Source organism: Symphalangus syndactylus, chromosome 5, assembly GCF_028878055.3.
Source record: "Symphalangus syndactylus isolate Jambi chromosome 5, NHGRI_mSymSyn1-v2.1_pri, whole genome shotgun sequence".
Taxonomy (NCBI): domain Eukaryota; kingdom Metazoa; phylum Chordata; class Mammalia; order Primates; family Hylobatidae; genus Symphalangus; species Symphalangus syndactylus.
This window is the reverse complement of record NC_072427.2, coordinates 31,249,945-31,266,651: the sequence shown is the minus strand read 5'-3', so window position 1 is coordinate 31,266,651 and position 16,707 is coordinate 31,249,945. Positions and strand designations below refer to the sequence as shown.

The 16,707-nt window shown below is 44.5% G+C and overlaps 1 protein-coding gene across 3 annotated transcripts in view; it reads right to left on the bottom strand.

Annotated features, from left to right (window-relative positions):
- EDC3 (enhancer of mRNA decapping 3) overlaps window positions 1-16,707 on the bottom strand; it is a 71,206-nt gene that overhangs the window by 11,857 nt on the left and 42,642 nt on the right. For all 3 annotated transcript variants that reach the window (XM_055277787.2, XM_063638781.1, XM_055277788.2), the window contains one exon: window positions 14,311-14,646. In XM_055277787.2, the coding sequence (XP_055133762.1) occupies window positions 14,311-14,646 (336 nt within the window). The remainder of the gene's footprint in view (window positions 1-14,310; window positions 14,647-16,707) is intronic.

Sequence of the window (16,707 nt, the reverse complement as noted above, 5' to 3'; positions counted from 1 at the left end):
GAGGCTATAGCTTCATGTTTTAACAACAGGAAACCAAGCACAAAGACTGAACCTATAGGACCCAGGTCTGTATCCTCTCAGGGAAGGCAGAATAACAATGTCATGTAATGATGATGATAAAAAATGTCTAACATATCAAATAAACATTATCCTGTTGACTAACTGAGCCCCTCTACCTGCCCAAGTACTATTCCTGGGCTGGGGAGAGGCAACAAACAGTGCCATTAGGAGCACTGAGTCTCTCCTCCCACCTCTTTCTGAAATGTCAGTCATTGGTATCTCAGGTGCCAGTGCTGGAGGCTGCAGCCTGACCTTGCATGTCAACAGCTGATTAAAACAGCCATTTTTATGGCCTGCTTCAGACACGCACATAGTATCAGAACTAATTAGGCTGAACAATTTTCAAAAGTCCTAAGCCACTAACAACTCAAACCTGTCAGACAAGTCACGCACCTGACTACTTCAAACACCCTCTTTACCTGCAGAGTCACGCAAGGCAGAGCTTTCACTCGTCTATGCATTTCTTCACCTATTTATCAGAACTCTTTCTGTTAGATTTGAAATGGGGCAGGGCAGTGAGTCTTGGGCCTGCTACTCCACAAATCAAGCATTCTTTCTAGGTCTGGCTCTTGTGCTACGTTACAGGCAGGCAGCCCCTCCCCTGCCCCCTCATTGTGAGGGCTCTCTGGGAGCAGGCAGAAGCATTTTCTGCTAGCTGTGCCCTCATAGTCCTTAAGAGTACAAAACTTAATGGTACAGGAGAGGAGACATCACCCCCCACTGGCTGGCTAGATGCTGCTGCTGGAAGCTGTGAGTCTCTTACCATCTCCTCACTGATCTTTGTTGGGGGAAGGGGCACTGTTGGTGAATCAGCATATTTTTGCAGCCTGGAGAAAGACAAAGCCAAGAGCCTTTCTGCTCAGAGTCTGGCAGTTATGGGGTCTAGAACTCTACTCTGATTGTTCCTCTGAAAGGAACGTACAAACACCACAAAATGTTCCTTTTAAACATTTATACACGTAAGTCCAACCAGTTGGACTGGCTTATCAGAAACAGACCAAGGAATAAAATAAATTCCAAAGGAAAGGAACCAAGAACATAGCGTGTAAATTGCAAACAACAACACTGCTACTGCCAAAGCCTGAACATGGGCCAAGTCTAATTATGTTTGAGTTGGGAGGTAGATCTTTATTGTTCGGGAATCAAGGCAGTAAAATCAGTTGGTAGGGTTTCTTTGAGCATTAATATGTATTTTACAGCTGCTGGTGAAACAAGAAAGGGAGAGATAATTATAACCAGATCGTGACAAGCAGAGAACTTCTTAGGATCTGATTGACTTTAGGGTATCAAGGAAGACAACAAGTACACTCAGTACAGGCCAGGAAAGAAAACTCCTCCTTGCACACCTGATTTCCACTGCATGAGGCTGGGGCTGTCTCTTCAGACCATGGAACGCAGTGGTCCAGCAGTGCACGTGCTGGCTGCAGTCTGCCCCTTGTCAGGTCATCACTTTGGCACTGCTCATTCCAGCACACAGCATTTCAGGCCTTTCCCTCTCTTATGGACACATATGTGCGTCCCCACTCCCCCCTACACAGACACCCTTCAGTAGTACCATGTCCAAGGTTCCTCTCTCCTTCAGACCTGCCCAGTCTTTCTGTTGTGTAACAAGGTTCTCACAACAAAGTGTTATCTCAGATCTAACTCAATCCTCTCACTGATTGGCCCTTTAATTGGAAAGGCTGCATGTGTCCCAAGTCTTATCAATAAGGAGCACAGCTCATTTACAGGCATGGGACTTCTCCAGGACTATGACTTCTGACTCTCTTCTGTGGCAGTCAACAAAACTGAGTGCTGATGTCACACTGGTTCCTTTAGGGATATAAATCCACTGGTAAATTTATACCCCCTGACCAGCAATGTACAGACAGTCCCTGGAGAGCTACACTAAAGCTACCACAAACTGGTAGTAATGCAATTTAGTGTCAAGTGTTCTCTGAAGGAAGGATTTGTTGTAAGAAACCTAACTACACATTCACGATACTCTTTATTATGACCCACAAGACCTGCTGTGATCTGGCCTGTCTACCTCACTACCTTTACCTGGTACCCAACATGTACCCCAGACCCCTTGGCCACCTTCTGGTTCCTAAATTCTCCAAGTTCCTTCTGGCCTCAAGAGACAGTTCCCTTCACATGCTTTCTCCATCCCAGCACTTTATTCTCTCTTCTGGGGCTCTATTCTCTTTTCCAACGCTACCCCTACACAGCGGGCTCCTCATCTGTCAGGTGTCAGCACGCTGCTTACTTCCCTTCATTGTATTCAATACATCTGACTCCACTCTTAAGTGGGAGTTGAACAATGAGAACACATGGACACAGGGAGGGGAACATCACACACCGGGGCCTGTCAGGGGGTGGAGGAGGGATAGCATTAGGAGAAATACCTAATGTAGATGATGGGTTGATGGGTGCAGCAAACCACCATGACACATGTGTATACCTATGTAACAAACCTGCACATTCTGCACATGTATCTGAGAACTTAAAGTGTGTATATATATATATATATATATACACACACACACACATATATATACACACACACACATATATATATTATATATATAAAAATCTGACTCCCCACCTCTTCCCTTCCCCACTTACAACTAGATCAGCCCCATGTCCACAGTGGATCTCATTCCTTTATACTAAAGCTCCACTGGAACAAGCTTTGAACTTTAAGAGGCAAAGAACTGCTCAACAAGAAACTTACTAATTATGGCCAGGCGCGGTGGCTCACGCTTGTAATCCCAGCACTTTGGGAGGCCAAGGCGGGCGGATCACGAGGTCAGGAGATCGAGACCATGGTGAAACCCCATCTCTACTAAAAATACAAAAAAAATTAGCCGGGCGTAGTGGCGGGCGCCTGTAGTCCCAGCTACTCGGAGAGGCTGAGGCAGGAGAATGGCGTGAACCCGGGAGGTGGAGCTTGCAGTGAGCCGAGATTGCGCCACTGCACTCCAGCCTGGGCAACAGAGTGAGACTCTGTCTCAAAAGAAAAAAAAAAAAAAAAAAGAAACTTACTAATTATGAAGGGAAAAATTATCTTTACAAGGAAGAAATCTAGTGGTCAACACCTTACCAAGTGGTCAAACAGCCCCAGTGATGGGACAAGGGGATACAATGTACTCCCTGATGTGATGTACTCCCTGATGTGACGCCTTGAGAAAGACACAGCCCTACCAAAATCCTAGAAAACATGTTTAACATGAATCAGATCAAAAGGAAACAAACAACACATCAAAACTAAGACATTCTGCAAATCAATTGGCCTAGATTATTCACTCATATCAGTATCACAAAGGACAACAAAAGTTGTAGGAACTGTTCTAGTTTAAAGGAAACAGAAGAGATATGACAGCTGAATGTAATGTGCAATGCATGATTAAAAATACAGCTATAAAGGATATTACTGGGATAATTGGGAAGTTTTGCATACGGAGTATATTAGATTTTTGTAATAATTTAAATTTTGCTGAGAGCAATCTTGTAGTGTGGTTGTGTAGAGCAATATATATCACACTGAATTTATGTGCTGTGGAAGTATTTAGGGATGAAATCTAATGATGAGTACAACTAAATCTCAAATGGTTCAGAAATGTGTGTGTGTACTCGTATGTATTTATTTTATATAAAACAAATATGTCACAATGTTAACTGGTGCATCTAAATGAAGGGTATATGGTTGTTCATTATACTATTCTAGCAATTTTTCTGTGTTTGAAATTTTTTCCAATAAAAAAAGTTGGGGGGGGGTGGTGCCAGGCAAGTGGCTCATGGCCAGCCAAAGAGTAATCCCAGCACTTTGGGAATCAAAGGGTGGGCAGATCACTTGAGCTCAGGAGTTCGAGACCATCCTGGGCAACATGGTGAAACCCTATCTCTACTAAAAATACCAAAAAAAAAAAAAAAAAAAATTAGCTGTGGGTGGCAGCGCACATCTGTGGTCCCAGCTACTAGGGAGGCTGAGGTCGGGGAAGCCCAGAAGGCAGAGGCTGAAGTGAGTTGAGATCGTGCCACTGCACTCTATCTAGCCTGGGCAATAGAGTGAGACCTGTCTCAAAAAAGAGTTGGAAAGGAAAAAGGGAAACAAAGTTAAGTGCTTCCAAATATGATTTAAAAATGTTTACAGAGTAATAGTACATCAAGCAAGTCAGTGGTGAAGTGGGGAACAGCCGGGGAGATAAAGAAAATAAAATGAGTAGAAATACAGAGACCGTTCCCAGTCTTTTTTGTTGTTGTTGTTTTGTTTTTGTTTTGAGACAGAGTTTCACTCTTGTTATCCAGGCTGGAGTGCAATGGTATGATCTCAGCTCACTGCAACCTCCGCCTCCCAGGTTCAAGTGATTCTCCTGCCTCAGCCTCCCCAGTAGCTGGAATTACAGACATGCACCACCACGCCCAGCTAATTTTTGTATTAGTAGAGACAGGATTGCACCATATTGGCCAGGCTGGTCTTGAACTCCTGACCCCAGGTGATCCACCCGCCTCGGCCTCCCAAAGTGCTGGGATTACAGGCGTGAGCCACTGTGTCCGGCCCCCCAGTCTTATAATCTAACTAGAAACAAAAAAATACATAGGTGCAAACTTCAGAAAATAACACAACAGCCTTAAACTGTGTTATCCTGAGCACAAGTGCAAAGTATCAATTTCAAATCAGGAGCTACAGGTAGGAGATGTCAGGTCTCAATGTGAACTATGCCTTGAAATACAGGCAGGACTGTAGTCACAATGAATAGAAGAGGGACTCCAGGTAGGAGTGGAGAACCATGAACTTCTCAGAGGCCAGAATGCATGTGACATGTGCAGATGAAAATGTCCCTGCCTGAAGCCCAGAGGCTGGTATGAAGGCTCAGTGTAGAGCAGTGGGCAGGGCCAAGCTCAGAAGGTTTTAAAAGCTGAGCTGTTTTATGCAGGATAAAGTTGACAGGGGTAGAAAGTAAGAACAGAAAGACCAAGGAGAATTGATTTCAAGGGACATAGGGAACCTATGGGGTAGCATAAGGAAATAAAAGGTCACGAAAATTTCAAATGAAATTTTGAAGGAAGGAGAGACTCTGGGGCCAGAATGAATACTACTGAGGATAAAGAAAAATCTGTTGCCAAGGCTGCTACAGAACACAGTGTCTGCATATTAAATTAGAAAAAAAATGACCTCCCTAGTCCTTTCCAGACCTTTTTTTTTTTTTTTTTTTTTTTTAAAAAAAGACAAGAGTCTCGTTCTGTCACCCAGGCTGGAGTGCAGTGGTGCAATCTCAGCTTACTGCAAACTCCACCTTCTGGGTTCAAGTGATTCTCCTGCCTCAGCCTCCCAAGTAGCTGGGACTACAGGCATATGCCACCACGGATAGCTAATTTTTATATTTTTAGTAGAGACAGGGTTTCACCATGTTGGTCAGGCTGGTCTCAAACTCCTGACCTCAAGTGATCCGTCTGCCTCAGCCTGATTGCTGAATTTCAAGAGAATAGTATATACATAGAAATCTAACTCCTTTCTCACTCTGTCTAGGCACCTGTGGCTCTGGAATGGCAAGAGGGCACATATTAGCAAAGCAGTCACATTAGCAGGGACCAGTGCATTTCTGGAACGACCAATGGCCAGTTTCATAAAAACTCAGGTGTCAGGCTGTAATGCACTAGGCTCCAGATCCTCTAGCCCCTGATTTGAGCTTAAACTCTTGGAAAACATGTAAGAAGCACAATGGTTCATTACTGGGCTAGGAGTCCAGCCAAGACACCTATCTTAACAGTACTGCTCTAAAACTTCATGAGATCACCAATGATCACAACCAAGCCCTTCAGGCCTATGACAACCATCCACCCGATTATCCAGGCCCAGGAACTCTGAAGGATTCCAAGGTAAAGAAAGGGACTGATACATTCTTCCACACCTGGCACTGAACAATCTGCTAGAGCCTGAGGTTCCCCAACTCAACCAAGTCACTGTCAGGGAAGTCTGCCTGCTGGAGACACAAATTTAGAAACTAGGCTCATTACCTATGTTCAGTGAAAAGTTGTGACACTTTGTAGAGGAGCACAGGTTTATCCAGTGCAGGTGTTCTGTCCAGACCACCACCCAGAATTTATTTCCTGATGTCTCCCAGAATGACATCCTTGTGGCACCTGATCTAATCCATACACATACAGCTGGGGAATGAAGTTGGGGAGGAGGTTATGGGGAAACAAGGCAGGACCCTGCATGGGTTGGGTCTATAGGTGAGAAGGCAATGAGATGCTGACCAGCTCCATGGTGGTAGACACTTGATTCTCTCAATGGGAAGAATTCTCTGCAAGAGTACAACAGCTGCCAAAGGAGACCTCACTACCTCCAGGTAAAATTCTTCAGTGGCACTTCTAAACTCCAAGATTTATTTCTTCCTGAATTCCTTTTGAACACACATGCAAAAAAATCAAAACAGATTTTTTGACTACCTATTTTTGAGGAGATAAAAACACTGCTGGTCTTGAAATCCTTAGACTACTTCTAGAGGGACTCTTGGTGACAAGAAGCAGAGGAAGGCAGCTACGGCTCAGAGGCAGGAATGGAATGCCAGCTGTGAAAGAGACAACTGCCAACCTGGAATTTTCTGAAAGCCAAACTTGTCCTAAGAACTAGATACATCCCCACCAAGGCTCAAAGACTCAGCCGGCCAGTGTGAGAAGAGTAGAGTCACAAAGCAGCAGGAACAAATCATGTGGCTTCACCAGCTGCCTCCCTTCCTAGCAGAAACCAGAAATGCCTTTTCCAAAAGAAATGAGTATTGGTAAGAGGTGTTGGAGCTCAGACCAGAGCACCTCACTCAAGCTTACCTGGATCATTTTTAAGAAAATAAGCCCGGCGCGGTGGCTCACGCTTGTAATCCCAGCACTTTGGGAGGCCGAGGCAGGTGGATCACGAGGTCAGGAGATCGAGACCATCCTGGCTAACACGGTGAAACCCCGTCTCTACTAAAAATACAAAAAATTAGCCGGGCGTGGTGGTGGGCGCCTGTAGTCCCAGCTGCTCGGGAGGCTGAGGTGGGAGAATGGCATGAACCCAGGAGGCAGAGCTTGCAGTGAGCCAAGATCGTGCCACTGCACTCCAGTCTGGGCAACAGAGCGAGACTCCGTCTCAAAATAAAATAAAATAAAATAAAATAAAATAAAATAAAATAAAATAAATAAATAGGAACTCTAGTTCGGGTCATCCTCACACACTTGCTGTTCCCTGAATCTCAGCACACAGTGTGGAAGTGGATCATCCTTCAGGCAAAGCTACAGAGATGCCTGCACCAAGAGTACCCTACTGCCTCCCATCTGGGCTTTTACATACTTGAAGACAGAAGAGGGCTGCACAGTAGAAAACAAATGGTGGAGGTTAAAGAAGTCTACCCGAAAGGAAAGGCTCATGAATAGAGAATTTATTACAACAGAGGGAAGGAAGAATTCTAGTCATTTTTTTTTTAAAAGTTGAGATAGGATCTTGCTATGTTGCCCAGGCTGGTCTCAAATTCCTGGCCCCAAGCAATCCCCCAACCTGTGCCTCCCAAGTAGCTGGGACCACAGGCACATACCATCACACCCTGGCTAATTTTATTATTATTTTTTTATTTTTTTATTTTTTTATTTTTTGAGACGGAGTCTCGCTCTGTCGCCCAGGCTGGAGTGCAGTGGCACAATCTCGGCTCACTGCAAGCTCCGCCTCCCGGGTTCACGCCATTCTCCTGCCTCAGCCTCTCCGAGTAGCTGGGACTACAGGCGCCCGCCACCACGCCCGGCTAATTTTTTGTATTTTTTAGTAGAGACGGGGTTTCACCGTGGTCTCGATCTCCTGACCTCGTGATCCACCCGCCTCGGCCTCCCAAAGTGCTGGGATTACAAGCGTGAGCCACTGCGCCCGGCCTTATTATTATTTTTTTGAGACAGTGTCTCACTCTGTCACCCAGGCTGGAGCGCAGTGGCGCGATCTCAGGTCACTGCAAGCTCTGCCTCCCAGGTTCACACCATTCTCCTGCCTTAGCCTCCCGAGTAGCTGGGACTACAGGTGCCTGCCACCACACCTGGCTAATTTTTTTGTATTTTTAGTAGAGACGGGGTTTCACCATGTTAGCACCCTGGCTAATTTTTTATTTTTATTTTTTGTAGAGACAGGGTCTCATTATGTTGCTTAGGCTGGACAAGCGAGCCAGCCTCCTGCCTCAGCCTCCCAAAGTGTTGGGATTACAGGTGTGAGCCACTGCAGCCAACTACACTTCCGTTATTAGTATATTTACATATTTGGTTCGGTTATACTCAGAAGCCCCTAAGGTGATGAACTATGACTTACCCAGAGTATTTAAAACAGTGTCTGGCACATAGTAGGTATTCTATAAATGTTGATGCTTTGAAATAATGTTACTGAGGTGGCCTTTGCAAATTCACATTTGAAGTCAAATATTTACTGAATAATAATTACAAATTGGGTATTGTGCTGGCTACTTTTCCACATAATCTCATTTAATCCACAGTATTAGCCCACTTTATAGATAAGGAAACCAGCTTAGTAGCCTCTCTTTGGCTATATAACTTTTAACTCCTCATTAAAGCTCTTAATAACCAATAACTCCCACATCTCCCTATCCCTCATTGTAGCAACTCTTGCCTTTGCTTTCTCTGGGCTCAGGCACAAAGCATTGCAGGAGGAAAGAAAAAAAAGGGGGGACGGTGACAAAACCATGTAGGCTTGGCCCACTATAAATTCGTGCAATCTAATGATAACTTGACTTGCTGCCATTCTTCCTGCCTCATGGGTTCGACACCTCCAAATCCTCCTGTTCACTCAACCCCATTTTCAATCATCATAGCCTATCAAATTGCTCTCTGTTGCTTCCCTCATATCTTTGTGTTCCTTTCCATTCAATGGTCCAAATCCCTGGTATGTAAATTACATCATGAGCATGACTGGTCCTGCTCTGGTCTCTTCTCTCCCCTCTCGTTCCATCTGGAATCCTACCACAAGACCAGTCTTCCTAAAAGAGATTTGGATCACGTCATTTTCCTAACTAAAAGCCTTCAGTTGTTCCCTATGACTACATGACAAGGATAGCACTGGCACACAAGGCCCTCTGTGCTCTAATCCAAAGCTGTATTTTAGTTCCTTCTACTCCCCAGCACAAACTCTCTGTCCTGGCCAAGCCAGCTAATGACCAGTCTCCCACAGAGCCCTTTACTCATACTATTCACCTGCACCTGCCTAGCCTACCCATGAATATCTTCCTCTCTCTGCCTGGTGAAATCCTGCCCATGTTTCAAGGCTTCCATCATGAAGCCTTCCTTGATGCAGCCTACAGGACCTCTCCTGCCTCTCAACACCTAGTGCACTTAATGTCCACACTTTCACTGGACTCTGGGCATATATGGAATCCTTCCATCTCCTATTACATTTTCATAACTTAAAGGCAAGGACTATCTTAGAGTCAGTTACACACAGTAAACATAATACAGTGTTTTGACTGACCCAAACTGTCTTAAAATATTTCCTTTAAAATATCATGAGTGTTAGGCCAGGCACAGTGGCTCATGCCTGTAATCCCAGCACTTTGGAAGGCCAAGGTGGGCAGATCACCTGAGATCAGGAATTCGAGACCAGCCTGGCCAATATGGTGAAACCCCATCTCTACTAAAAATACAAAAATTTGCCAGGTGTGGTGGTGTGCACCTGTAATCCCAGCTACACGGGAGGCTAAGGCAGGAGAATCACTTGAACTCAGGAGGTGGAGGTTGCAGTGAGCTGATACTGCACCACTGCACTCCAGCCTGGGTGCCAGAGTGAGACTCTGTCTCAAAAAGTAACAATAAAAATTTTAAAAAAATTAAAAAAAGAATCTTATGAGTGTTGAATAAAGATTCTTCTCTGAAGCCTTACCACTTTACTAAGCAGTATTCTTTGGGGAGTTCTCACCACTGAACATAGAGTGCTCACACACATCTAGTGTTTTATATTTAAACTTAACACATGCATGTAGAATCAGTCTTCAAAGAATTTCAAATTACAAGTCTGGATCCAGAAAGACCCTGGCCAATCCAGAGTGTGATCACTGGACACCATTATTTAGCAGGGCAGGCCCAAACTAGAGAAATGTCTGATGATCTGTGACTGCTAAAGACAGAAGCCCTGACAAAGAACCTGAAAGGACTTTCCAGAGAGAAAAAATTGGGGTTAAACAAAGAGCTAAATTTAGTTGCTTCCTGAATGTGTTTTCCCAATCAATAGACCTAAAACAACACTGTTCCCCATCACAACACACACAGCTGGCAAAGAGTACTGCCAAGAAGAGTATGAGCAATTAGTGAATAATAGCTTATGTACTGTTGGTTGACACCACTTAGCATGAAGTCAATATATAGGGCACCAGCAGCAAGCTGTCAGAATCCTAAATCCCAAGCCATCACCAAATGGGTAATAAACATGTTGTTCTTTTGCTACCGTGGGGATTAGTACAAAAGTACTTGGTATTCTAGGACATGAATGCCACAAGGCCAGACTGCGGGAGCTCTCCAAGTCCCTTCTGTAAACTGCTGGTCCATTCCTGAGAGAGTGCAGTACTAAAGAAAAGACTACAGGGATGTCCCTCAACTTACAATGGCTGTTATCCCAATAAACCCATCGTAAATTGAAAATATCTAAGTTGAAAATGCATTTAATACACCTAACCTACCAAACAAACATCATAGTTCAGCCTAGCCTACCTTAAACCTGCTCAGAACACTCACAGTATCCTACAGTTGGGCAAAATCATCTGGCAAAACAGTACACTGTAAAATACTGGTTGTTTACTCTCATGACTGCATGGCTGACTGCTGTGACTCCTGCTGCTGCCCAGCATTAGAGAATATCATACCTGCATATCGCTAGCTCAGAAAAAGATCTAAATTCATAATTTGAACTACAGTTTCTATTGACTAAGTATTGCTTTCACATCATCCTAGAGTCAAAAAATGGTAAGTCTAACCATTGTAAGTTGGGGGATCATCGGTAGTCTATTTGCCATTAAACTGCCCTTCTCTTCTTATATTTTTCCTCATTTTTATTCACATTTAGAAGAGAAAAGGAGATGTGATGGGTAAGGTTTTTGTGTTTTTTTTTTGAGACAGGGTCTGGCTCTGTCACCCAGGCTGGAGTACGGTGGCATGACTGGCTCATTGCAGCCTCAACCTCATGGGCTCAGATGCTCCTACTTCAGCCTCCTGAGTAGCTGGGACTATAGGCACGTGCCACCATGCCCAGCTAATGTTTTCTATTTTTTGTAGAGACAGGGTCTCACTTTGTTGCCCAGGCTGGTCTTGAACTCCTGAGTTCAAGCAATCCTCCCACCTTGGCCTCCCGAAGTGCTGGAATTACTGGCATGAGTCACTGCACCTGGCCAATGGAAAACCCTTTACCAGCTGGGCGTGGTGGCTGACGCCTGTAATCCCAGCACTTTGGGAGGCCAAGGCAGGCAGATCACTTGAGGCCAGGAGTTTGAAACTGGCCTGGCCAACACGGTGAAACCTCATCTCTACTAAAAATACAAAAATTAGCCAGGCATGGTGGCAGGCGCCTGTAATCCCAGCTACTCAGGAGGCTGAGGCAGGAGAATCGCTTGAACCTGGGAGGCAGACGTTGCGGTGTGCTGAGAGCTGAGATCACGCCACTGCACTCCAGCCTGGATGACAGAACAAGACTCTGTCTCCAAAAAAAAAAAAAAAAGCCTTTACCTCTCTGGGCCTCATGTCCTCATCTGTAAAATGAAAAAATTATACTAGGTGATCAACTAACCTAACACTAACATTTTATGGTCTTAGACTGTTTCCCTGTATATTCTAGTTTGCCTTTTTTGATCCAAACATTTGGATAGCAGATCCAATGGAGAAAGTGTCCCCAGCTCTGCGCTGACTGACTGCCCCTCAGTGAAAACCTGCTTGAGGATTGTGCCTTGGAACTGGAACAGAGAGAAAACCCCCCTGTAGAAGAAGTTGCTCAGTAAGATAACTGCCTGCTTGCTCTATTTCCAGCACAGATGCTGCTTGGCAAAAGGGCTTCCTTTCCACTCCTTGTCACTGTTAAGAACAAAGAGAAAAACCAGATGGCATGAAGCTGCTGGGCTTCTTTCCCCCTCATTGTCATGAACCAGTGGAGTGCAACTGGTCACTACATACCACAAGACGCCACACCCAAGTTTCTGGCTAAGGACCAGCACATGTGGTTTGTAGTATGTTTATTGATAGGAAAATAGTTTTATATGAGAGAACTTTTCACTTCAGTCATTAAAAACAAAAGAAGTGTTAAGATTAAGTTGGGGAGCCAGAATGTGTAGCAGAAAAAAATTTCTACCTCTGCTTTTGTCCATGTTAGTAAATATTTTCTCAGGCTCTGTTAGTTCTGAGAATCCTCCCTGATTCTCACTGTTATTCTCACTCTTAGCCACTTGACTCCAGGGCAGATCACAATCTTCCCAAGTTAAAAAAAATCCTGCAGTGTAGGGCTGGGCGTGGTGGCTCACACCTGTAATCCTAGCACTTTGGGAGGCCAAGGCGGGTGGATCATGAGGTCAGGAGTTCAAGACCAGCCTGGCCAACATAGTGAAACCCCGTCTCTACTAAAAATACAAAAAAATTAGCCAGGCATGGTGGTGTGTACCTGTAGTCCCAGCTACTCGGGAGGCTGAGGCAGGAGAATCGCTTGAACCCAGGAGGTGGAGGTGGCAGTGAGCAGAGATCACGCCATTGCACTCCAGCTTGGGCAACAGAGTGAGACTTCATCTCAAAAAAAAAAAAACAAAAAATTCCTGCAGTGTAAATAGTTCCAGGGAAATCACATGCTGCATAATCCAACAGCCTCAGCAGCAGCACTTGGACTACAGATATAGAGAGCTAGCAGCAGGAGCAGCTTCTTTTACAAAGAGGGCAGTAAAAAAGGAAGCAGTCAGAGGTGGATAGTTGGCTGATCTGGAGGAGTACCAGACTTAACAGATGATAACTGCCTTTGAAAGGCTTAAAACCTAGCAATTTAAATTAAACCCAATTTTGAGCTAGGCTGTTTGCCTTTACACAGGTGTTAAAAATCAAAGGACTTTGGCAAGTTACAGTCACTGTCACTGCCACTTAAGGAAACCACCTTAGTAAACAGGCATGCCTACCAGAATCTGCCAGCAAAAGACTAACATAATTCAGCAGTCTTGTTTTTTTTTTAAGCAGTCTTTCTTAGCCTGACAGTTGGCCTATTTTTTCTTCACATGGAAAGCACATGCAAGCTACTATACTCAGCAAAACCAAATACAACAGAGTCCTACTATTATCTATAAAAAAAAGCCATGTCTGACTTTCCTCCAAATGCAATTAGCTGCATCCACAGTTCTCCTTATGGCAGCTACCAGCATTCAAGATTTATATTCCTTATATTCCGAACTTCAAACCAAAATAAAAATATTATACTCAATTCCTTCTCTACTTACTAAAATGATTATGACTTCCCCTTTGGCTCTTAGGATCATTCAATAACAATGGTTTTCAAACCATATTCCAAGAAGCCCAGTTAGTAATGTGGTTTGGGGGGAAGGGATGGGACAGGGATGTGATGAATTACCTCTCTCACAGCTGCTTTAATCTGTTTTATATGCCATAGGTTTGAAGAAAAGGTTCTAATGCTAAAAAAAAGAAACAATAATCACTGAGGTAATAGAAGTAGATTATCATCTACAATGACCTACATAAGGCACTAACTACACTGTTACATGAAATTAGCCAACTTTCAATGTCCTGGGCTAACAGGAGATAAGAATAACATAGTAAAGAAATGTAATTTATTAAAACTCTATTTTTAGCCAATGATTCCAATCATCCATCTTCAACTGTTTTTTTGCAACAACAAATAATTAGTAAAATAGAGTTGAAATCTAGTGAAATGTACGGGTAGTAATAGAGAAGCCAAAGTGAAAATAGATCTGAATATCTGAATCTACATAGCAGGCCCTTTGCCTTTAGTTGTTACTCACAACATACTAAATAAGTAGCAGGCCATATCCTGCCAGATACAGGATATACACAGACATCTAGAGAAATTACCCCTCCACCATGGCAGAATGCTCTTATTGGCTGCAATCCCCAAGAGACAATAATACTGGGCCAGCCACCAAGCCACTTAAATTAATTCCTAGTGTGAGATTCTGACTCAGAAGCTGGGTCTTTCTGTTTCAAGCATAATAGAAAGGCAACAGCAACCAGCAGGATGTGGGACCTGGTGTGACTCACCCGTGCAGAACTCCTTGCTCACGTTGTGGGGCACTGTGATCCGTCGATAGACAATGGGCTCGGACTCCAAGATGTTCTCATCATGGCGGTACCGAGTAGGCCTTTCATTTGGGATGCCCCGGGAACGGGTACCACTTCTCCTTTCATAGGTATCAATCTCCTCAAACACAGCTGCCTTGTCAAAAAGAGCCAGGTTCCCTTCAAAATCAAAATCTGTGTCTGGGATCTCCTCAATATCATCCCCGAAGCACTCGTCATCTTTATTCTTCATCTGGCCATTCTTTAAACCACTTTTCTTTGGAGTTGCCTGATTTGGGTGCCTGCTACTAGATGACCCTGGAGAAAAAATAGGGACTAAAGTCAGTGTATCCACAGAAAGCACTCAGTGAAAGTGGAAAATACATTAGTCCTTTGTGGAGAGTGTTACAGGCACCAAGGTGAAAATGGTAAAGGTAAGTATTGCAAAATCATATTAAGTAGCACAAACAACAAATCTCATGTGCAATAATAGGTTTCAAACATCACCCAATCTGGGCACAGTGGCTCACGCCTATAATCCCACATTGGGAGGCTGAGGCAGAAGGACTGCTTGTGCCTAGGAGTTCAAGGCTGCAGTGAGCTATGATCACGACACTGCACCCCAGCCTGGGCAACAGAGCAAGAATCTGTCTCAAAACACACACACACACACACACACACACTAACAACAACAAATATTACCCAAGTAACTTGTTAATGAATATGAAATAAGCAGTACTCCTGGAAATCTTAACCAGTTATCCCCTTCATAAGGAAACTGGTAATGACAAAAGCTTTTCTGACAACTTACTATTAGCAAACAAGAGGAAGAGCAAGAATATAGCATGGTGGTTTTGATATAATGACAGAGGCAGGAGGCAGACAAATTCCAGAGGCGGGTCCCTGGCGAAGCCCCACCTTTGAAGCTGAAAAGCCTGAGACTGTGGCCCAAAGGGAGAACTTATATCCCTGTTTTCCCGCTAGAATGTTGTCTTTTCTTAAACCACCCATGGCCTTGCCCCCACCCTATCCTGTGCCTATAAAGACCCCAGACTCAGCCAGCAGAGATGAGAAACAGCTGGACGTTGGAGACTACGGCTGGATGTCAGAGAGAAGTGGCTTGACTTCAGAGGGATAGCTTGACTGTGTAACTGTGGAGAAGAATCCAGCTGGAAGACAGCCAGACTTAAGAGGAAAATTACCTACCCACCACTGACTGTCCCCTTTTCAGCTCCCCTTCCCACATAAATAAAAATAAAATCACCCACATTTACCATCCTTTAATTCATTCATGTGGCCTCATTTTTCCTGGACACTGGACAAAAGCTCGGAAGCCATGAGTGCAGATACAAAAGGCTGTCACACTGGTCCTTTGCCCTCACTGGCAGCGGGCAGCTGCAGGCCCACTGAGCTGTTAACACTTAAGCCATCTGTGGATGGCAGAGCTAAAAGAGCACCATAACACATCCTCTGGGGCTTCAGGAGTTGCAGACACGCCACCTAGATGCTGCCACATGGCCTGCACAGAGTTCACTCCTGCTGATGCCCAGAAGCGCTCGTTCTGGCTCCTGCACCTGCTTACATGTGCACTCCCTCCCACAATGGGTAGAACACAGCGGGTCTGGGTGAGTGCAGTTTGATCCCACTGGCACTGAAACAGCCAGCCAGTTCCAGCACTTGTGCACTCCAGTTCCTGCCTTATTCACTCGCACATTCCCTTCTGCAAGGAGTTGAGAGCAGTGGGCGGAGTAAACGAGGCACCCCTGTCATGAGTCCCGTGAATAGGTCAGGGAAGGGAAATATCCTGCTTCAGTTTGAGTCTGAGTGTCTGGCAGTTGTTTAAGAGGGAAATACCCCCAGAGTAAAAGAAGGCCTGGTCTTATAGCCTGAAGCTTGCAGGAAAATACTATTCAGCTAGTCCTTAATTCTATGCTTACCCAGCAAGCAATCTTCTGATTTTTAATTTGGTCTTAAGCTAGATCCCAGCAGCAGGGAATCCCTGGTTTGTTCAAGAAATTCTACATTCTGAGCCAGGTATACACCTACCACTACAAATTGCTATTCTGACTTACAAACCTTTCTTTAGACCTTTCGGTTAACATGATCTCTTTTCTCAGAATTTTATCTCTTCTGGGTAAGCAGTTTCTGAAACACCAAATGATGACAGGGTCCATACTGAACTGATCCTGTAGAGGCCACACTAATGCACATCCACAACAGAGTAGCCAGCCACACCCTGTCTCTGACACCTTATTTGGCTACTACACATCAGTCAACAACTACTCTAGCAGCCAAGGCAGGTCTCATAGAATTCTCCAAACCACCCACCCCCAGAGAATCAAGCTCTGGTCTCCATCTGACTACCCTGAAAGGGTGGAT